The sequence below is a fragment of the Lipophrys pholis genome (genome assembly GCF_963383615.2).
Source record: "Lipophrys pholis genome assembly, chromosome: 7".
Classification (NCBI taxonomy): domain Eukaryota; kingdom Metazoa; phylum Chordata; class Actinopteri; order Blenniiformes; family Blenniidae; genus Lipophrys; species Lipophrys pholis.
Window position 1 is genome coordinate 23,555,533 of NC_137638.1, and position 22,831 is coordinate 23,578,363.

Below are 22,831 nucleotides of genomic sequence, written 5' to 3' on the forward strand. Positions count from 1 at the left end.
GCAGTCGTCACCTGATCCAATTGCCTCTCTAACATAGTGTCTACATTTGTCTCGTCATCCACTCAGCCACTGCCATTTTTTTTTCTTCATGATCATTGTCTGCAGTGGTTTTTCCGCTGGTAAAGATTTTATTCATCATCATTTTCCAACTCTTTCCTTTTAATAAGATTTTTTTCCTGTGTCATGTCCAGGATTCTATTATTCTAAATATTGAGTTTTCATATACACCATTCAGGTTGTTTTACATATGTCCAAATTGTTTCTTTCTATTATCTATATTTGGTGCTGTTTTTCTTATTCTGTTTCTAGAGTGGAGTCACATTCTTTGTTTTTGCATATTTCTGAAATTAAAAAATGATCCAGAAACTTTGGAATGCACTCATCTTGTCTGCGGGGCTTGTTGTCTTTTTGACAAATGACTGTTAATTAAAATTTGCCGTCATGAACAAATTAATCACCAATAAAAAAAATAAAAATAAAAAGCCTCCAACATGCCATCCTGTATGTATGTGGAGGCACTGCGCCATCTACTGGATCGTGTGTTTATTGCACCAAAGACTGGATGTGGTGCATCTTTGGCCTTACATCATTCCAATCCTTGTAGCTGGTGTGCAGTCAATACAAACATGTAAACTAACTCTCACTGAGCAAATAATCTGGGTTTAGTATATAAGTTACCTCGCTCTTGTGGTGTATTCTCACCACACCTTCACACGACAAAAAATTGGAGCAAGATAGTGCATGTCTTGCTATTTCTTGTTCGTCAAACACTAACTTAAAACATTTTTTGCATGTACTGAAGAGCAGCCAAAGCGTGCACATTAAAAGACAAGTTAACATTGATAATAGCCACATTAAAAACATTTAAAGTCCTTTTGAAAGCTTTGAAAGCGTCTCGTGGAGTTACTTTAAGGAATGTGTAACACGCATGCGCGGTCCAAAATGAAAAAGCAGGTTATTTTGTTAGGTTGTTCGTTAATGTATGACGTATCTGTGAGGGGAAAAATGCTTATAAACATACTTCACTGCTGATACCATAGAAAAATAAATACCGATTCATTTCACGCTATAAGCAAGATTTTGTTCTCTGTTCATGGTGGGGGTGAATCATCTTGACGATGTCGTCTCTTTGGTCACATGACTGGTCCTGCCTAGTCAAGTCACCTGACTCGTTCTGTTTTCTCCTCCAGAAAAATGGCTGCCCACCTGTCGTACGGCAGAGTGAACCTAAACATACTGCGAGAAGCGGCACGAAAGGAGCTTCGAGAGTTTCTGGACAAATGTGCAGGAAGCAAGGTAATAAAAATCTGTTGAAACACTTTGGACGTGTCTGAATTGGTGGCGCCAGTTTTCTTTGACGTCATCAAATCAAATATGTCACGTTCCCATACTAGAGCTTTCAATTGTGATAACATGATATTACAAGTATATAATGTTTGTCGTTTTGTACCCATGAATATACATTCACAAAGGTACATCTCCAGGCATTATTGGCCTGTCTGCATGCTCATCAGATTATTGAATCAGATAAACTCAAACACTGAACATTTCCGCAAAGAGGTCATTTCTGGTATTATGTTATAACTGCTCTCTCTCTCTCTCTCTCTCTCTCTCTCTCTCTCTCTCTCTGTGCAGGCAATAGTTTGGGATGAATATCTAACAGGGCCTTTTGGACTGATAGCCCAGTACTCTTTGTTAAAGGCAAGTATATCACCCTGCACAACTGACATAATCCAAACACTGAGATTATAAGATTGAAGAAAACTGTGAACTCTTGTCTGTTAATCTATATATTCTTCCATTCAAGCAGAGGTTGTTCATATTGACATAATTAGTTTATCCAACTATCATTGCCTTAAATGCCCTACAATTAATAGTTAATCTTCTGCCATTTTTTTTTATATTTTGGTTGGCATTCAGTTCAATGTTATCAATTGTCAAATAAAAGAAGTGACTGCATGTTTGTGAATGCTCAGGTCTGTACAAGGTGTCACCAGCTTGTCACAGATACTTTCTATATGGCTCGAGTGACAGCAGCTGCCAGCAGGTGATGAAGCTGGTGTAAAATTACAGACATTTACTGTCTGATGTCCAGGCTTTCAGGAAGGTGGTCAATTATGGTGATGTGGCCTGGAGGGTGGGGAATATATGTGTGTAAAACATGCAGTACAGAACCGATTTGACTCCAATGCAAATAAATTTAAAAGTGCTACTTTAGAAATTCCCAGTCCAGTGATACGGATGTATATAGAAACATAATAAAAATGTGATTAATACATCTGCCCCTCAAGTATCAGAAAATGAAAACACTTGTTTAAATCAAATCATCATGTTGTGCTGTCTGGCTTGACGTCAAGTCTGTGGCTCTGGTTCTGGGTCCAGAATCTTTGTAACTTTGTGAGCTTTCTGTTGGTAATAGAATAAAGTTCATGTTTTTCCCTGAAGAGGACAATTTGTGATTTTATTAATGTGTGTATGGAATTGGCTGACTGAAATTGTGAAGTGCTGAAGAGCATTGAGCTGAAATTTTCATTTACCTTCATTATTTTACTACAAGCAGCAGATTATATAGCATAATATCTATTTGTAGCTTGTAAACAGGTGTTGTAAGTTTTTTGTTTGTTTGTTTGTTTTCCAGGAACATGAGGTGGAAAAGATGTTTACCCTCAAGAGCGGCAGGCTCCCCTCTGCCGATGTCAAAAATATCATCTTCTTCGTCCGGCCCAGGCTGGAGCTCATGGACATCATTGCCGAGAATGTATTCAGGTGTGTTTATGTGACTCATCTTGTATTAAAGACATTATATTTCTGACTTTGCTTTGTCTCTCAAGCTGTTCTGTTCACACAATCTATAACTCATGTCCTGCACTGGTGTGCTTTTCCTAGTGAGGATAAGATGCACACGCCCCGAGACTTCCACATCTTGTTTGTGCCTCGGCGGAGCATGCTGTGCGAGCAGCGGCTGAAAGAGCAGGGCGTGCTGGCCTCTTTCATCAACATTGATGAGTATATCCTGGACCTGATTCCCTATGATGGTGACCTGCTATCCATGGAGTACGAGAGTGCCTTCCGGGTGTGTTCTTCTACATCTCTCTTATATGTATATATATATATATATATAAACCACTTTAAAGCTCCATTTGTATTCGAATCTGCACTAATTCAATATATATACACATTTTAATGTTCTTTGTCTCTCACAGGAGTGTTACCTAGAAAATGACCAGACCAGCTTGTACCACACAGCCAAAGGTTTAATGACTTTACAAGCACTGTACGGCACGATTCCACAGATATATGGAAAGGGAGATTGTGCACGGGTGAGTCGGGAATCAATTTGTCTGTTAGTCATCATGTAGGTTTGATGATTTAACAAAGAAATTCTCTATCGGTTGTCAGCATGTTTCCAACATGATGTTGAGGATGAAGAGGGAGTTTGCCGGCAGCCAAAACCAGATTCTGCCGGTGTTTGATACTCTTCTCCTACTGGACCGTAACGTTGACCTGCTCACCCCTCTGGCCACTCAGCTCACCTACGAGGGCCTCATTGATGAGATCTATGGAATCAGTAATGGTAAAAAAATATACCTTTTGGGTTTGTTCAGAATATGTAGTTTAATATTAAGCCTGTTATTTTCACAGTTTATGAGAATGATCTGCCTCCCCCTAAGAGAAGGATGTGACATCATTTCAATTAATCAAATGACTTGGATGTCGTGGCATCTAGCATGCGCTCTGGTTGTTCTAAAAGGAGCAGAGCGCCATGATCTCTTCAGGGCTTAATGGTGTAATTTGATTTTCCTCCTTAGCCCCGTCTCTGTCCATGATGATGCAATAAAGCTGGCAGGGGAATCTTGACCCCAGCAAACCCCAGTTCCAGTCTGCGTTCAGGGCCTTTCTGTGCTTTCTCTGAAGAGTTTGCACATTCTCCCTGTGTTTGTAATGGTTTTTCTCTATTAACTCAAAACTTCATCCTGCAGTTCAAAGAAATGTTTTTGTCATGGGTATCAGTGCCTGTGTGCCATGTGGCCCGGCCCTACAACAAATCATTGAACTTCCATTCCAAACAGTTTTCTACCTCCTTCTGTCTCACAGGTTATGTCAAGTTGCCTCCTGAGAAGTTTGCGCAGAAGAAGCAAGGTGAAGCAAGTAAAGATTTACCCACAGAGCCCAAGAAGCTGCAGCTCAACTCTGCGGAGGAACTTTATGCAGAAATCCGGGACAAAAACTTCAATGCCGTTGGAGCCGCTCTCAGCAAGAAGGCTAAAATTATATCCGCTGCATTTGAGGTTTGTAGTAAAAATTGTCTCCCCGAGTTTTCCTGCTATACAAGACGACGCTCTCCTCATTACAGGAAAGATTAAAAATGTAAATTACGGTGTTTGGTGCTTTCAGTGAACAACAAAGGATCACTTCCAGACATCCGCTCTGATCTGATTGTAATCTGTGAGGCATTTTACAGCAAAGGTCAAAACGGAAATTTATCTTATCAGGCTGGAGAAGTGATAAGAAAAAGATGGAGATCAAATGGAATGCCAATTGTTTAAGCAGGTTTCATAATAAGCTCAAACATACATAGTCATGAGATGAGAGCGCTCGGGTATACTGATAGTTATATACGCTGTAATTCAAGAAATGTAGCACAGCAAACTTATTTATTTTATGTATTTTGCCACTTGGAATGTTTCTCAATGAACATTAAATTAAGCAAGTCTATTCAGACTTTTGTTCGAGTAGTTTTTTTTAATTCTAAAATCCTAAAAAGATCTGTTAAACACTTCTTAGAATAACAAGTTTTAAAGATTAAAGATCATTCAAACGTTTCTGACCAAGAGCTGATAACATATGAAAATTGTATTCATTATCTTCGCCGTATTAAGATTAGACTATGTTTCTAAAGACTAAAAACGGCTCTTTAAGTAAAAAGATGATTTTTATTTGTCTTGCAGGAACGCCATAATGCTAAAACAGTCGGGGAAATCAAGCAGTTTGTGTCTCAGCTGCCTCACATGCAGGCAGCAAGAAGTTCACTGGCAAACCACACGTCTATAGCTGAGCTGATCAAGGATATCACCAGTACGTAGATGACCTTGTTTTGCTCTGAAACTCTCTTTAATATCTACACACGTCCTTTTTTTTGTGAAATTAAAAAAGACACAGTGAAATAACTTATTGTATCTTTTTGTAAGGCTGCTGAAAATCATTGTTTCTTTAAGTATTGTTTTGTTTTGTTTTTTGTTACAGTTTAAAAAGCTCTAACTTCTGTTTCAGCGTCGGAGGCGTTCTTTGATAATCTAACTGTGGAGCAGGAGTTCATGACGGGTGTTGATACAGATAAGGTGGAGTTCAATAACTCTCCAATATAAACATAAACACATGATTTTACATGACTTGTTTACTTAAAGCTTACTAAATTTGTTCAATGTATTAAATTTGCAGGTGAACACGTACATCGAGGACTGCATCGCGCAGAAAGATCCACTGATCAAGATTCTGCGACTGGTTTGTATGCAGTCAGTCTGCAACAACGGCCTCAAGCAGAAGGTGTTCGACTACTACAAACGGGAGATTCTCCAGGTGACGCCAAAGCCTCAAATAGAGACCTTGTTGTATTGTGGCTAAATTCCAAACTGTCCTGTCATCGGAACGTGATGAATTTCTTCCTGTCTTGCGCAGACCTATGGATATAAACACATACTGACGTTGAACAACCTGGAGAAGTCGGGTCTCCTGAAGCCACAGACAGCCTCAAGGAATAACTACCCCACTATCAGAAAAACCCTCAAACTGTGGATGGAGGATGCCAATGAGCAGGTACCAGCAGTGTGTCCAATACGAACAACTATGGAGGCAGTTTGAACATTTTGAGGGTTGACCAGCGGTCTTAATGTGTGTGTGTGTGTGTGTGTGTGTGTGTGTGTGTGTGTGTGTGTGTGTGTGTGTGTGTGTGTGTGTGTGTGTGTGTGTGTTTTTGTTTTAATATTCCCCAGAACCCCAATGACATCTCGTATGTGTACAGTGGCTATGCTCCCCTGAGCATCCGACTGACTCAGGTCTTGGCGAGGCCCGGGTGGCGAAGCATCGAAGAGGTGCTGAAGATGCTTCCGGGCCCACACTTTGAGGAGAGACAGCAGCTTCCCTCTGGGCTTCACAAGAAACGTAAGAACCAGCCCAAGCTGTGTGTGTGTGTGAGCGCTGTTTACTCTGCCGCTCGCCGCCCGACAAAACCCACCCTGCCTGCTGCACCGAGATAAGCAGTGGGCTTTGTTTCAAGTCAAACCTTGGGCAGCGGCAGATTGATGGCAGAAATCTGACAATGCCGTTAAAACCACTGTCACACTGGTGTGTTTGTTTTAAAGACGAGGCGAAAAAAAAAGAAAAAACAACTTTGATTTATGAGTGACATGCGATGCTTTTCATCAGTTTATTTCCCATCTTTTCATTTTGGCAGAAGTAGGTGTTCCACTGACGTGAATGATGGATTTAATTATACACTCTGCTTGAAATGTGCTAATTAGAATTGTGAGTTTGGGTATTAGACAGTTGACTTGTTGCAACATGTCTGCCTTCGATTGCTTTTTACATGTGATAATGAATGGAAAAACAGTAATCTTGGGGGAGTGTACCACTAAATCAGTGTTTTAACGTCACAGAAAGAAAATGGTGGTTGACCAGAGGAGAGTTGGCAGTTTTACATTTCGTTGTATTTTCAATGCGGATTTGATAGTAGAATTCTCATACATCTCAGTCGGCTCTCTGCTGTGTGACATATGCCTCCTCTTAATCGTCATGCAGGCCAGCAGGGAGAGAACCGGACGACTCTGGTGTTCTTCCTCGGCGGGGTGACGTACGCAGAAATAGCCGCTCTTCGTTTCCTCTCACAGATGGAAGACAGCGGCATGGAGTATATCATTGCCACCACAAAACTCCTAAACGGTACTACATGGATCAAGTCCCTCATGGACCGGCCCGAGTCCCAGACACCCTGAGTCACCTGCATGCACACCTGGCCACATCAAACGCTGCATCCATCAGAAAACCTCAGCCGTGGGTTGTTTTTTGGGTTTTTTTCCCCCCCGTCCGCATCAGTGTGCTGCAGGTGCTTCATTGATGTCTGAGCTGCTTAACCCAGCATCAACAAAACTCTTTAAAAGGCATCCTGTTCCAGTCTTTCTGGAAATAAAGTCATCTCAAGTTACAGACGAGTATTCTTTAGGCCTCGCACTTATATTGTGCGACTTTGAATCTCGTGCATGTGGAAGATCTACATTGATTCCTTCTTTACTTTTTATTCAGCTTGTGACCTGCACATGGACAACACAGTGTAAATAAACCCTGACCAATGCTACTGCATTGATTTGCATCACTAAGCTTGTTGCTGTAGTATGCAGTTACTGTATGTATATTGTTTCTTTTCTTAACATTCGAAATCTTTTGAATGTTTGTATGAGTTCATGTGTAAAACTAATAAAGATGCATTTTGATTTTCATGTTTTCCTCAAGTTTTTTTTCCAACCCATATTTCTGTGGTTCTTTGCTTTCAGCGAGGTTAAAGATCCTCCATTATTTGGCTATTTTGCTTCTGATCATCTGGCAATATTTGGCAAGGGATGTTGATTGCAAGCAGATGAAAAGCAGGGACAGGAGTATATCCATCAGCAGTGGCGCAGCTCTCTGAAGGAGCAATTAGCACAGTAACAGGCCCCTGATCAGCCGATAATGGCCCTGCGCTGTCTGGAGAGCTCAGCCTATGATTTGACAGTGCAGGACGCTGATTGAATTAGGAGGCCATTTGCTCCATGTTCCGGTAGACGATAACTGTGCTGCAGGAGGGTGTTTGATCTCAGGATCAGTCAATACCTTCTGTGTGCATGACGCTATAGACGTACGGAGATCTGCTGGCAGGACGGGGATGTTTTTGGTGAACTCTTTCTTGTGTGGTCTTTGCTAAATTCCTCCTTGATTGGCGAGAAGTCTTGAAAACCACTTTGCATACATTATTCATAAAATAGTAAGTTGTGTACATTTTGAGGGGTTTCTCACCACCGCTGTTCCTTTGTTTGAGGAGCAGGTGCACACTGGAGACTTTGATTGCCATTAGTTGAATCCCAGGGGATTCGGGTCCTTGTGAACACTTTTTGCTTTTTGGCTCCTCCTCTGCACGAGGAGCTTGAGACACTAGAGAAAACACACACCAACTTGGACTACAGGGCTGGAAGCACAGGAGCCTTCCTTCTGATCTGTTCCTGTCCTGCAACAACACCAAGGTGTGAGTGTTTCTTATTTTACTTCTGTTATTTCAATATGTATGTTTTAAGGTTCATGCATGTTTGAATGTGTCTAATTTAATATAGTTGAAGTCGGTTAACCAGAAGAGGATGTTTAGTTCTCCGGTGTGTACATTTTATATTTGCTTTTACAATAATACTACAAAATAGCACCTTTTAATGAGCATAACTTTATATAAGATGGTTTATAAATAAGCCATGTCAGTTATATGAAATGTTTTCATTGATGAAAAGAAGTTGAGGGTTTTTCCCAGTAAATAGCCGTTTAATTTTTGGACAGTTTCACACCGTCTCCATAAAATATTTGAAAGAGACACGGTGAAAGCTGAAGATGTTCAGCGTATTGTTTATGACTGTACACAAACAAAGCAGATCGATACTGGATCCACTTAGCACAATTTACAGATCAATTAACAGTCGTTCATTCTCAGCCCAGTTCCTTCGGCTTCTGCTGGACAGGAAATGTATTGATGTGTATTTTACTTCATTCAGGGACTGTTTTTATGTCCCCAGTTTATTGTAAACCTTCAAAATCTTTGTTGATATGACCTTTATTTGGTCTGTGTGTGTGTGTGTGTGTGTGTGTGTGTGTGTGTGTGTGTGTGTGTGTGTGTGTGTGTGTGTGTGTGTGTGTGTGTGTGTGTGTGTGTGTGTGTGTGTGTGTGTGTGTGTGTGTGTGTGTGTGTGTGTGTGTGTGTGTGTGTGTGTGTGTGTGTGTGTGTGTGTGTGTGTAGAATGGGTCGAGGTGAGAACATGATTGACCCGGGCCGCAGGCAGAAGACACAGCAGATGTATTTTGATGTCGAACCGCTGTTCATCCGCTTCCTCCGGACATTCAAGGAAATCCTCAAATTTGTTCTCTTCAGCTACACCGTGCTGTTCGGCGCTTTGCTCCTCGCCAGATGGACCACTTACTTCATGGTGGGGAAGTGACATTCACATCGGCGTCGAAGAACAAACCTCTTGGACTTGGAGCTGACTGTGGCAAAGCTTATCGAGATGTGTGGTCTATGCAGTTCCTATAAAACGACAACCACAGCTGGAGTTATTGTGTTTCTCATCTTTCTTTTTAGTTGAGCTCCAGCCCTTGCAGGTGCAAAGGCACCTTGAAACAAATAGTTCAGGACAAGTCCACAGTGAGAATCCCTTTAGACAAGTCACTTTGCATCCAGTGTGTCTGCTAGTTGTGTGAATAATGTTTGATTTAGAATTCGGTGCTTTGAAATCACAAGAAATCTATGAATCATGTTTGTGGGCATAACATAAAATGACACTGTATATCTTAACTGATAAAAGCTTTATAAGTGTTTTCCCTATTGTGTGTTTAAAATTTGACAAAATACCAACATACGTCATGCACACAATGGTAATGCCAGTGAGAAGTGTTTCTCTATTGTAGTGTTTTTCTCTAAACAAAGCTTTCTCCTCTGTTGAAATCTGCCGAAGCTGGAATCGCACCCTGGGGGTCACCAGGCTCATAACGAGCCGAAATTATCATAAAGGTTTATGTTGTGGGAATGAATGTGCGGTGATTTCAGAAAGGCCTCTATGGCTTTCAATACTGTGGCAGCAACTCTAGCAAAAAAAAAAGAACAAAACGATTTGGATCATAAATTTATTGTTTTGAGGCCTTTGTGATTCCACTTTATAGTGATACAGTGACCTTTATATTTGATTAATTTGGATTTATTACTATGATTATCCTGTGTGACTTAGGGTGTATGAGGCCAGTGCTCCCGGTTGATACTGCATCTGGCCTGGGATGTCTGTCATTTATCTCTTCCATGTCCTGTCGCCTATCTGCTGTGGCAGTGTCCATTAACAACTAAAAGCATGATATCAACTAGAACAGGCACTCGGTAGAGTGCATACTTTCACCAACGCCACATTTGTTTGCGGAATTGAGCTCATATCGATGCTAACTAGGTAAGTGAGGTAGCAACATCACTGTGTGAAACACTGAGTGGGGAGCGTCTCCATGGCAACAGAAGCTGATCTCCATTGATCTCCTCCATGAGGTGCTTCTCTCATCCGCTTTGTGTGGGAAACTTTTTCACAGTTTTTGGGGATTTATTCGGAAACGGTTTGCCATTAACGTCCCAAAATGTAATCGATTGGTCCTTGGATGATAAAAAATAGTAGTTTTTGTAAAAAGTTGGGAACATACATACATACATACATACATACATACATGCATACAAACCAATAAATAAATAAATACACTCAGACGGAAACATAACCGTCTTGGCCAACTTCGTTGGTTGCCCAACTTTCGTTGGCGAAGGAAAAAATTAAATATGACATACAAGATTTAATCCCTGAGTGGTTGCAGTGACCCATTACAGAAAGTGCATTTTAATTGTGTATATGTGTGTGAAATGCTGACAAAAACAAGAAGAATATGGAGGCTTTTTCAAAGTGGGCCTTTTGAATTTGCCACGGTGTTACCTCATAATAGCACATTTCAAGGTTTTGGCACAGCTTTATAGCTTTGTACCCAGTAATTTATGGAATTAAGCCACTGTTCTGTATACGTATTTTATCTTTGCTCTCCTGTTATAACAAGTCCACAAGTCTGTTAAAACATGTAATAAAATTCCAAGAATTTTTCCAGGGATTGATAAATTATTTCACTTCAATTCAATTAAATTCTATTCTATTTTTAACTGGAGTCCATGTTTGGATGAATCAAGCCTTTGTAGCAAGATTATTTCATTATTCAGTTTCTCTCTTTCTTTTAATTTCACAGATCTTGTAAGAGGTTTATCTGAACAGTAGCAGGGGCTTTGAATTATATGCTCAGCACACACCAAACCGTTTTGTTTGGGGGGGATTATTCACCAATAAAAGAAAATAAAAGTCATAAAGCTGAGTGATGACTAAGGTATGATGATGACGCTGACCCTAAATCATAGTGACATTTAAAAAACAACAGATGATAGACTTGAAAATGTGTTTATATTGTATTCATCAAATATATTTAATAATTTTATGTTTAAATGTTAATGTTTTGATAAATAAACACGGAAGTTAACAGTAAATAGAAATGTATGAATCGACCTTTATATCGGTTTTCTGGCGTCAATCTCTGAATTCGCGCAGGGTGTGCGGGTTGTTCGATTTCCCTCACCGAGACAATGCACACGGGCGGTGTCTGTGGATTTTAGACTTTTATACAAAAAGTATGGGTCAGTTTTCGGTGGAAGTTAAAATCGTACTAAACTGATCGATCGTACAGTTTTCCAGAAGGAGAAAAAGACCGTCGTCGCCTTTCCTTGGTCCGGGGGTATAATTTCGCGGTGCGCCCTCGGCGCTATCCGGTGTCTGCTGAACGCCGCCCGCGTTGCGCCATTTTGAAAGTGAACGGCTAGAGGAGGCAGCGAGAGGCGAGGGAAAGCTCAAAGTAGAGTGCAAAGTCTACAAAACCAGCCCGGGGGACTGCAGCTGACTTCACTACACCTGAAAACTTGTCCCACGGGGTCTGTGTCAGCGCAGACTAGAGGACTTCGGCGCACCGTGTCCCGGAGTTTGGAGCAGCACTCCCCCGCCTCATTCCTCCACTGTTCCTCGGTCCCGAACCTCCCAGCCGACCCGGGTCAGCCCCGCTCCAGCTCGGGCCCGAGCCCGCCACACACACCCCTGTCTGAGCCGCTCACCATGGCAGGTAACAGCGGGACAAATGTGCTTTTAGGTGATCCAAAGATGCACGTTTTTATCTGACAGTCGCAGCTCCGCTCGCCTCTCCTCTGTTGTGGTTAACTAGCACGGGCTAGCTAGCAGGCGAGGGCTCCTCCAAGATGCCGGAGTGAGACAGTTGACAGTGATTAAAGTCGTAATTCTGATCAACATCCGCGCTCCAAACTGTGTCCTCCACTTTGGCGTTTGTCCCAGCAGATGAAACGTGCAGTTACAGTGTAATTCTACGCAGCCCTGTTCACATATTTACAACTTTTAGCCGTGTTAGCAGCAAAGCTAACGCATGTGAAGTAGATTTTTTTAATGGTGGTGTCAAATACATAAAGTTCTGTGTGTGTGTGTGTGTGTGTGTGTGTGTGTGTGTGTGTGTGTGTGTGTGTGTGTGTGTGTGTGTGTGTGTGTGTGTGTGTGTGTGTGTGTGTGTGTGTGTGTGTGTGTGTGTGTGTGTGTGTGTGTGTGTGTGTGTGTGTGTGTGTGTGTGTGTGTGTGTGTGTGTGTGTGTGTGTGTGTGTGTGTGTGTGTGTGTGTGTGTGTGTGTGTGTGTGTGTGTGCAGGGTCCGGAGGTGGGAGCGGTGACATGCAGTGGTGCTTCTCCCAAGTCAAAGGGGCGATAGACGACGACGTCGCTGAAGGTAAAAAAAAAAAAAAACACAAAAAAACTTGGAGGGATCCCTGAGCATCTCATGCATGTACGCTTGCTAAAATAGTCAACTTCTATTTTGAGGATAATTACTTCAAAATGTCAACACAATACATTTACAATCCGATGGACTGTTGCATAATATGTGCACGTTTTTGAGTGTAATGGTGCACACCAGAGCTGAAGTGCAATAAGGTGCACCTCTGCAGAAAAAAAGGATTTAGTATAAGAAAAAGGTTTTAATGCATTTATCACTTTGAATCTTTGCTTGTACAAAGCAAAGTATAGGACCTATTTTCACATTGTTTTAAAAGCCTTTATTATTTAATTATCTCTTCCTATTGGTGGTTTTTTCGTTGTTTTTTTACTCAAAGTACTTCTTTATAGTTTTGTGAGCTGCCTTCCTGTAGATAACACAACATAAGGGAAATTTATGTAAAGGTAGATCTTCAAAACAAATGTACAGTTCATTGTGGACCAACATTTGTAAAAGGCCACATGGTTGTTTATAGTAAGCTTAGCCTTAGAACAAAATGAGAGCCTCTCCTTGAGTCAACACCATGACACCACATGGGGAAAGTTCAGCGCTGCGAAGTTCTAATTCGATGCCTTCTAAATCGTTCTTTTTTCCTTTTTTTGATTATTATTTGATACGATTGTTTGCACGGAGTCAGGTTGTGTCAGGCACTTTGTGTGCTGTGTTACGAGTGGAACAAGGCCACTGTCTATATTAAGGATTGCAGCAGCAACTCAGAATAGTGCCAGCCTGCAAACGGGTATTGATTGTTGTTGTAGGATTTGTTGAGAGTGCTTGTATTTTGTAAAGTGCTCTGTAGCTCTAAACGGAACAGTTTTGTTCACACTGCATTCAGATTTTTCTGTCGGAACACTGTGTTTGCTTGTGTGTCTACTGTATATAGATGTGCGTCACTACTCTGTTGTGTTTTCACCATGGTTGAAATGATTCCCATCCATCACAGGTGGACAAATCGGGGTGAATGTGTAAGGCAGAAAGAAAGGTTTTCATTTTATTAAAAAGGTTTGACTGTGTTTTACTTACTTTTGGCAGCGGACATCATATCTACTGTTGAATTCAATCACTCTGGGGAGCTTCTGGCCACCGGGGACAAGGGAGGTCGTGTTGTGATCTTCCAGCAGGAGCCAGAGGTAGGACAGTGTGACGATGTGCTAACATACTGTGCTTTGCACACTTTATTTTTAATGTAGAGAAGTTGGCTGCTGCACTTCCTCATGCACTGATGCACTGCTCACAGAGGGGGTCACAAAAGTGCTTTATAGGGTCCTACATCTACATTAACAAGAATTCAAGATGCATAAACAACACATGATGCATATTGGAAATACTCAAATGCAGACCTTTTAATAGTGGTGCAAAATGTTTTTAGTCACTAGCTTCTATTTTGTGAACAAATTAAAATAACCATCAAATTAAAATGACCATCAAATTAAAATAGCATCATGCAAACGCTTCTATCTGACTGTGGGGGGGTTATAGCCCTGATTATGACCCAATCAGAATGTTCACATCCTGAACAAGGAGAGTGTTTTCTTTGGTGTTCTAGTTTATTAAACAAAAAAACAAGTCTGATTATTTGCTTCAATACTGACGGGCTTCCATATGGGATCTTCTCCTTATGTTGTAAATGGCCAGCGTCACAGCTCAAATTATTATAGGATCAGTCAACTGACTGAATCAGATGGTATTCTTGGTGCAGATAAGACGGCACATCAGTTTGATCTCTCTATTTTATTTTTTTTAAAGTGACCATATAAGTGTTTTAGAAGAAATTGTAGTTTCAGATGTTGTGCAATATTGAATTGGTCAAACGTCTGCTATAGATGCTTAAACGGAAATAATGGCAGCATGTCAAAGGCTACCAGCTTGAAATGGGTCAGCAAACAAATGTTGCAAGTATAATATATAGTAATAGTATATTAGTAATATATAGACAGTATGGAGGCTCCCATCCAGTACCAACTGGCAGTCAATGACCTGGCCACAACCATCAGGGAGAAATTCCTGTATCTAAATATCCAAAAAACAAAGGAGCTGTGCTGTCTGGACAGGGACTGAGCAGCAATTACACCTCAGCTTTTTATACCTCTGATTATCCAGGGAGTACAGGTTGAACAGGTGGACTGTTTTAAGTATCTAGGGACACAGATAGACTCCCGCCTGTCCTTCCAAACACACACCGACACCATTTACAGTAAAGCGCTCCAGCGTCTCCATCTTCCCAGGAAGCTGAGGCACTTCAACATCAGTAATAAGATTCTAACAATGGTTTACCGGTCACTCATAGAATCCATTCTCACCTTCATATCACATCTTGGTACAACTTCCTCACCAGCAAACAGAAAATAAAACAATCACGCATCACCAACCAAGACAACAAAGAAAAGAAAACGGGGCTAGGCAGGTGTTAGGCAATTTTGAGCCCCGTCAAAGACAAATGTCTGACACCCATTGGGTTACACAATTCTATCTATCTATCTATCTATCTATCTATCTATCTATCTATCTATCTATCTATCTATCTATCTATCTATCTATCTATCTATCTATCTATCTATCTATCTATCTATCTATCTATCTATCTATCTATCTATCTATCTATCTATCTATCTATCTATCTATCTATCTATCTATCTATCTATCTATCTATACCTACTCCTGACTATTTGGTTAAAAGTTGCTGCAGTAGGATTTAGTTAAACTTCATTAAGCAGTGGCAGATGGCTAATAAATCTAATCAGTTTGTAAAACAGTTTGAGGCAATGTGATTACTGCAGAGGCAGGTGCAGCTTTTCAAATCTCTATAATATGTGGACTCTTCGTGAAATTGGTTAGATTTTGTTGTTCCAAGGACGTTTTAAGTTCGGGTGTTAAAGCCGTAAAGAACTGCCTTACTTCTAAACTCCGCTCTGCATTGAGTGACTTATTGTGTCCTCTTTAACTTCTGTAATGTATATCGAGCAGCAAATCTAAAAACTTGTTCAACACAAACTTAAAGTCTTTAATGGGATCTCTCTCTCTCTTTTTTTCTTTTCTCTTGTAGAGTAAGAATCAGCCACTGTGCCGAGGTGAGTACAACGTTTACAGCACCTTCCAGAGTCACGAGCCGGAGTTTGACTACCTAAAAAGTCTGGAGATCGAGGAGAAGATCAACAAGATACGATGGCTGCCTCAGAAGAACGCAGCACATTTCCTTCTGTCTACAAATGGTTTGTTAACTGCTCTTTGTAACTGCATTAGTAACATTTTCTTCAGATTGAATATCAATTTAACCCAACCTGTTATTCATTCATTGTTTTACTGACAGACAAAACAATAAAGTTATGGAAAATAAGCGAGCGTGACAAGAGACCAGAAGGTTATAATTTAAAAGAAGAGGATGGACGATACCGAGATCCAAATTCAGTCACGTCATTACGGGTGAGTGTAAAAGCCTTTTTGAGAACACGATGAATATCTTTGCCATATGTATGTTAACCAAACGTCTGTTTTTACTTTTAATGCAAATGATGAATTGAATCTCGACTCTCTAAGATTTGGTTGTGAGTAACTGGAACGTGGGACAGAAGGTGTTTCTCTTAAAATGTGCCAAGTTTACAACTTAAGTTTTTATCGCCTTTAAACGATGTTTAATAAGAGTTGGTGTGATCCTTTTTCTTAACTTGTTGCCTTCCAGTCATTTTGATTCATGTACACGTCCAACAGACGCTGATTTAATTAAGCTAAGAAAGATAAAAAAGTTGTTGATTGCTTCATAATATTGATAATGATCATTTCTACTTCAGTTTCACAGAATGATTTGAAATTAGTTAATACGGCTTCAGTTTCCCCCACTAACTTCCCTTCCCGGTTAATCGCCACCTCCAGTTTGGGAAACGTAGATCTATATATTTTGACCCATTTCCAATTATAGACTCCGTTTTAAGAGACAAGCCTGCTGTGCACTGGAGATGAAGCCTTTTTTCTTTCTTGCTTTAAAGCACGTTCTCTTGTTTCTTCGTGCCGGTCCTTAAGGTACCGCCAACATCGAGCGCTGTCGCATCTGCATGAAGAGTTTTTTTATTTGAAGTCACTTCCAGGCTGCAATTATAGCAGTCTTGTACGTTTACTATATGCCAGACGGAACGATGTAGATCAGAGGTCTCCAACCTCGGTCCTGCATGTTTTAGTTCTCTCTCTGCTTCAGTTTACCTGAATCTAATGATGATGTCATCACCAAGGTTGGGAAAAACCCCAATAACGAGCCTCTCATTGCAGTCAGGTGTGTTGCAACTGGGAGAGAGCTAAGCCCTGCAGGACAGGGGCTCTCGAGGACCGAGGTTGGAGACCTCTGATGTAGCTAACTCAGAATTCACCCGTTATAGTAGAAGCATGGAAGAATCTGTGGATGTGGTTTCAGCCTTTAACCTCCTTGAAAGTCTGCAAACTATTGTTGGATTGTAGATATTGCTTTGATGGTGGAGTTATTTCTGCCGCGTTACACTTGCCCGACTTTCATCTAGGACAGACCAAAAGCAAGCCGTATATTTTGGGAATATTCCCATAAATATTGTTTTCGGAGCTCTTTAATCACAATCTTCAACCACAAGCACTCTGGAGGTTAAACTTTTTGCTTCCCAACACGGTACATTCAAACTCAATTTATACCATTAACCTCCTGAAGCCTTCAACAAAATGAAGTGGACACATGTCTGAGGTCTTTATTGTCCTTGAAGACAAAATTGACACTTGATTTTGTTTCTCCTTTAGGTACCAGTGTTGATGCCCATGGACTTGATGGTGGAAGCCAGCCCCCGGCGCGTGTTTGCAAATGCTCACACCTACCACATCAACTCCATCTCCGTCAACAGTGACCACGAGACGTACCTGTCTGCAGATGACCTGCGCGTTAACCTCTGGCATCTGGAGATCACAGACCGCAGCTTCAGTATCCTTCCGTCTTTAACTTTACACAGCAGCGCTTGTGCGTTGCTCATATTTATTCTCCAGAGCTATTAAGTATCTGTCCTGTGAAAGAGAAGTGTAGCAAGAATAGGCAACAGCTCTTCAGTATTTATTTATTGTCAGTGTGAGCCCAAAGTGAACCAGAGAAGTGTTGCAAATTTATTTCAGACTAGGAATCTGCATCAGAAGTGTGAGTGGTGCCTCGGTTGGTGAGCAGTTCTCCTAAACGATAATCTTTCTTTCAGAAACAGGAATTGAACACCAGCCTGTGCAACCTGCTGCTTTCCAAATTACCTGTTTCATTACAATTATTGACTCCTATTAATTTCAGTGGGCATGTAACAATACCATGGATACAGACAAAATAAGTTGGTCTGTCCCTCTTTCAGGATGTAGAGTTTTTCTACCACCACCAGATGGCAGCAAAGCGGGAAACGTATCACTTCCACCTTCTTTAGCCCTGGTTGTGTGGACGACTTTACACATCTAATTCAGATGAATGGGTCATTGTTGGGCTTTTACTAGAGTTGAGTCAGTACCCATTCATTTGAATTAGGTGTGCTTGTCCATGACAGTGGCTGGTTCGAACCATTTGTGCAGGAGCGTACTCTTCAGGTTTAATGTGAATGAAACGTTAGGAATGTTTTGATCTGAGCAAATCACTTTCTTTTAATTTATTGATTGAGTGATCACCATTGAAACCAAAATCACAAATGTAGGTATTTATTTTATGTGTACAATTTTGACCTTAACCTCACCTCTCCAGATATCGTTGACATTAAACCAGCTAATATGGAGGAGTTGACAGAAGTGATAACGGCATCAGAGTTCCACCCGAACCAATGCAACACTTTTGTGTACAGCAGCAGCAAGGGCACCATCCGTTTGTGCGACATGAGGGCGTCGGCGCTGTGCGACCAGCACGCCAAATGTAAGTCGATTTTAGTCCTGTTGTCTGAGCACAACGCAACGGTCATGGTTGCCGACCAAACGCACGTCGCACCATCATGGATGTTGAAATGGAAACCGAATAAAGAATTGTAGGAAGTTAGAAACTGCTTCCACCACAAGCTGCAGGGCTGCCCAAGATTGTGGTTTCATCTTGTTATCAACGGAACAGAAAGTCTTTTTGTTGCTTCACACAAAGTAGTAAATGACAGTATATAGAAATATTGAATATATACGGTATATGTAATGAAGGATTAATGGTAATAAACAATATGTGCATAAGAGAAGTCCTTGACAGTAGAATAAAGACTATTTAGAAGGAAGAGCTTTAAAGTTTGACGGGCACAATGATGTAATAATTTTGGCCTTTTTCAATAATGAAGCCAGTAATGCAATAATTCGCCAAGAGTGTGACAAGATATTACATGATGGAAGAAGAATTAAAGACATACATTCAGAAATGTAATAACTGCACCAGTAATGACACATGAATAGGACTACATCTCTTAAAATAAAAGCTTTGTGTGCAGTCTGCTTATCAAAACATGTATAGTGGCTGGGATAGCCGTCATTCATTGAAGATACTGCAACTCGATGCGCTCAATTATGACTTATGCCTTTTAGTATTTTATTCCATTATTGGAAAGTTGTTGTGTTATTGACTTCATTACATTGACAGAGAGACACATTGCTCAGGATGGACCTCAGGTCGCATCTTCCTTCAACATCAATGCCACATCCTCTCAATGTTGGTTGTTATTGACTTTCAATGTTTGAAGCACACGTCTGTTATCGTGTCCAAAAAGCCTTCACAGTATGGATTTGTTTCTAATGTAATTGTGCTTATATCTGGTTGTGTTGACTCACCGTGTGCATGAGCCGATCAGAGTCCAGTTGTTTGTGTTTCAATCGAACCATTTCAAAGTGGAGACGGCGCTTCTCAAGCCTCGTGGAGTCGACTTGGTTTCCAGTTATAACCGGAAACTGTTGTACTATAAAGAGCCAACAAAAGACTGATGCATTCATGGATCTCTTTATCTGTTGATTGTCCTCGCCTATGTATTTTCTTTGTTTGGCAGTTCCTCGTCTTTACATCCTCCAGATAAAAGAGTTTGTTGACCTTTTGATTCCATAACACTGTTAACAGCCCGTACTTTGCAGATAACCAGATGTTTAAGTGCTTAAGTGACAGAATGAAATGCATTAATTTGAGGTTAAATCTGAGGTTATCTGCTGTATAAATTGTGCACTTTTGGAAGAATTTGCAGCAGTGTAACCTAATGGTGTGTTTGTATTTTTTGATCTATTTTTTCTCCGCAAGTGTTTGAAGAGCCAGAGGATCCAAACAATCGCTCATTCTTCTCCGAAATCATCTCATCCATTTCCGACGTGAAGTTCAGCCACAGCGGGCGCTACATGATGACCCGCGACTACCTGTCCGTCAAAATCTGGGATCTCAACATGGAGACTCGACCAGTTGAGACATATCAGGTCTGTAACGACGCCCACCGGAAGAGAGAAGTAAAACCGCTGACGCTCTTCTTCTGTCACTCCACAGGAGCGAGCTCATTCATGAAGCTCGTCCTCAAATCATAAAGGTCTCCGACTGCTGATTCTGATTTCCTTGTCACTTTCTCGTAACAGGTGCATGAATATCTCAGGAGTAAATTGTGTTCGCTTTATGAGAACGACTGCATTTTCGACAAGTTTGAGTGCTGCTGGAATGGGAACGACAGGTGAGCACTTCTTATACCACATTCACATTAAAAGAGAGATGAGTTGTTTTAATAGATTCAGTGCACAATTCAACACTCTGAAATTCATCCTTCACATGCTTAAAGACTTTTTGAGTAGATTTGTGAACCCAAAGATATATTTTTTTCCCGTCAGATGTCACAGCTGAGTGAGGCATGATTCTGTATAAGCCTTTTAGTGTTTAATGAAAAGGAACAATATGAGTCGAAAGTTTCTCCCTGACTGTGCTCCTGTTGATGTCGATGCTGCCGGACTCACTCGCTCACGTGTCGTCCCTCCGCAGCGTCGTGATGACGGGTTCCTACAACAACTTCTTCAGGATGTTCGACCGGGGCTACAGGCAGGACGTCACGCTGGAGGCGTCGCGGGAGAACAGTAAGCCGCGGTCGGTCCTGAAGCCTCGCAAAGTAAGCACGGGCGGGAAGCGCAAAAAGGACGAGATCAGTGTAGACAGTTTGGACTTTAACAAGAAGATCCTCCATACCGCCTGGCACCCTCTGGACAACATCATTGCTGTGGCCACCACCAACAATCTGTACATATTCCAGGAAAATCTTAACTAGAGTTTGTCGGCGCGCTCAGATCTCAGTTTGTGCTGGAGCCCGTCTGCTCTGACGTAAAAGCTGTCTGTCTTTTTTAACTAAATCTCTCCACGTGGAAAACAAGACCTGCTTTGTCACGCAGGACCTCCAGACAGACAGCCATGAGATCATTTTCTGTCTGTATTTCAGGGTTTTCAGATCTGAGTTTAGTCTCAATGGTTTCCCTTTTTTTTTTTTTTTTTTTTTAACCTGAGCATTTAAAGCTCCACTACATCCCAGACCAAAGGGAAAATGTGTTCAACACACATATTTGGCTTCATTTTTATTTTGTGCCATCGCGACATGGTTCGCTCATATGTCATAGTTACCATTTGTTAGACTTGTGTAGAAACCGCAGTTCACTAGTTGGAATAGGAATTTATTTTTACTGTTTTTCTATCGTTCTGTCGCTATGTTCTTTTTCATGACACTCTAAACATACACACTCCATGTTCGCCCAGTATTCGTCAGGCTGCCAGCTTCAAGCGTCTCTTCTTTGCTCATGCTCAGTGCGGTTCTGTGGTTGTCGGGGCTCGTTTAACGTTCTCTTATGAATTCGCCCATTCACAAGGAATCACGGGGTTAACTTGCATTGCTGCTAACTTTTATCCACACTATAGGTGCAGCAAAAACAAAAACAATATTATTGGAACAGGTTGTTTTTTTTTGTTGTTGTTTTTTCTCGACACTCCTCACATATAAACTATAAAGTTTTAAGGTTTTTATTTTTTAACATTTTATTTTTGGCCCTTTTAATTTAAAAAAACAAAAAAAAACGGGTAAAATAAAATGATAACACTGATAAAGCTCACATTTGTTGAGTTTGTTTGATTTGTGAATTGATGGCTTGTAAGTGCAACGGTTTTAGCTTTCAAAACAATCTGTGATCTCAGCTTTGTCAAAAAGTTTCAGATCTTTGATTCCTCTACCCCAATCAAATTTTAAACAGTTTTTTTTTTTTGGCGGGTGTATTCAAAAAGCTACATTTGAGGGGGAAAAGAAGGGAGTAATGTGCATGTAAGTTGTAGTTACTGGTCAAAGACAATAAAAAAACACCAATTAAGTCCTTTCAATGTTGATACAACACCGGTGTGCACACATTTGTGGTTATTTGGAGTTGAGTGGCGGGTAATCATGCCAAAGTAACCAGTCCTAAACACTTGATGGGATGTGCATTTTAAAGCCGTCTTGCAGACCAGGTGAACTCGTGCGGACAACAGTTAAAAACAAAAAGAAGCTCAGGATTAAAGCGTATGTATGAAAGAGGAAATGATGGCGTGCTGCAGCCTGATTCTCCTTCGGCGTGCCGCTTCCCCTCAAAGCCTCTTGTACTGTTGCAAATCGATCGCTTTACCCTTTGGATCTATTTTCTGTTGGTAGGTTTTTTTTTTTATATCTATATGATGTTTTATACTTTACATGACAAAAGAAGAATGATCACTATAGCTGATTTATTTTTGTATAAATTAAGGCAATAGGATTACAGTCTGATCACTGTAGTTTCTGTAGCTGTTTGTCTCAGACTGATCACAGGGTTTCTTGAGTGTCGGGTAACCTTTTGTTAACGTCTGACTTTGGGACAGTTTCTTCATTCTTGCAGGTATTTCTGTTGACAAAAGGTTTTTTTTTTTTTTTTGGTTCTCTGACATTGAGACAGCAAATCATTTCTGATGTGGGCTGTCCAAAGAAAAGTATTTTCAGGTATCAGTACCTCTGTGGAGATGAGCACTGAAACTGTATTCTTCATTTTGATGTGGCCGACTGTAACACACGACATGCCGAACATACTCTGACACATCGGAGTACGTCTGACTTCTTAAGGATACTTCTGTTCTGTTTCTGTGCCATATTTTATGTTTATATTGTTTTGGTTGGCTGTGAATGAATCTGTCCATGTTGGACAGATATCTTAACCACCATATACTATTAAAGTTGTTGAATC

The 22,831-nt window shown here is 40.9% G+C and overlaps 2 protein-coding genes across 2 annotated transcripts; both read left to right on the top strand.

Annotated features, from left to right (window-relative positions):
• The first annotated feature begins 1,137 nt into the window (after nucleotides 1-1,137).
• Nucleotides 1,138-7,494, top strand: vps33a (VPS33A core subunit of CORVET and HOPS complexes). Its single transcript, XM_080468367.1, has 13 exons — nucleotides 1,138-1,296; nucleotides 1,636-1,701; nucleotides 2,639-2,766; nucleotides 2,887-3,073; nucleotides 3,204-3,320; nucleotides 3,400-3,574; nucleotides 4,096-4,289; nucleotides 4,950-5,076; nucleotides 5,272-5,339; nucleotides 5,440-5,577; nucleotides 5,677-5,814; nucleotides 5,991-6,159; nucleotides 6,796-7,494. Exons 1-13 carry the CDS (start codon nucleotides 1,195-1,197, stop codon nucleotides 6,987-6,989), a joined length of 1,803 nt encoding a protein of 600 aa, XP_080324493.1. The 5' UTR covers nucleotides 1,138-1,194; the 3' UTR covers nucleotides 6,990-7,494.
• A 4,144-nt stretch (nucleotides 7,495-11,638) lies between these two features.
• Nucleotides 11,639-22,831, top strand: ppp2r2aa (protein phosphatase 2, regulatory subunit B, alpha a). The gene is made up of 10 exons (XM_080466672.1): nucleotides 11,639-11,952; nucleotides 12,539-12,616; nucleotides 13,694-13,791; nucleotides 15,705-15,870; nucleotides 15,969-16,081; nucleotides 17,411-17,588; nucleotides 18,372-18,536; nucleotides 19,875-20,044; nucleotides 20,198-20,289; nucleotides 20,592-22,831. Exons 1-10 carry the CDS (start codon nucleotides 11,946-11,948, stop codon nucleotides 20,869-20,871), a joined length of 1,347 nt encoding a protein of 448 aa, XP_080322798.1. The 5' UTR covers nucleotides 11,639-11,945; the 3' UTR covers nucleotides 20,872-22,831.

Excerpts from the sequence above, each read along its gene's own strand:
- vps33a (XM_080468367.1), top strand. The coding sequence starts at position 1,195 with ATGGCTGCCCACCTGTCGTACGGCAGAGTGAACCTAAACATACTGCGA. Across the intron at positions 4,290-4,949 it reads TTATATCCGCTGCATTTGAG|GAACGCCATAATGCTAAAAC; the intron begins GTTTGTAGTAAA and ends TTTGTCTTGCAG. Across the intron at positions 5,815-5,990 it reads TGGAGGATGCCAATGAGCAG|AACCCCAATGACATCTCGTA; the intron begins GTACCAGCAGTG and ends AATATTCCCCAG.
- ppp2r2aa (XM_080466672.1), top strand. Across the intron at positions 18,537-19,874 it reads GTGCGACCAGCACGCCAAAT|TGTTTGAAGAGCCAGAGGAT; the intron begins GTAAGTCGATTT and ends TTTCTCCGCAAG. Across the intron at positions 20,045-20,197 it reads GACCAGTTGAGACATATCAG|GTGCATGAATATCTCAGGAG; the intron begins GTCTGTAACGAC and ends TTCTCGTAACAG.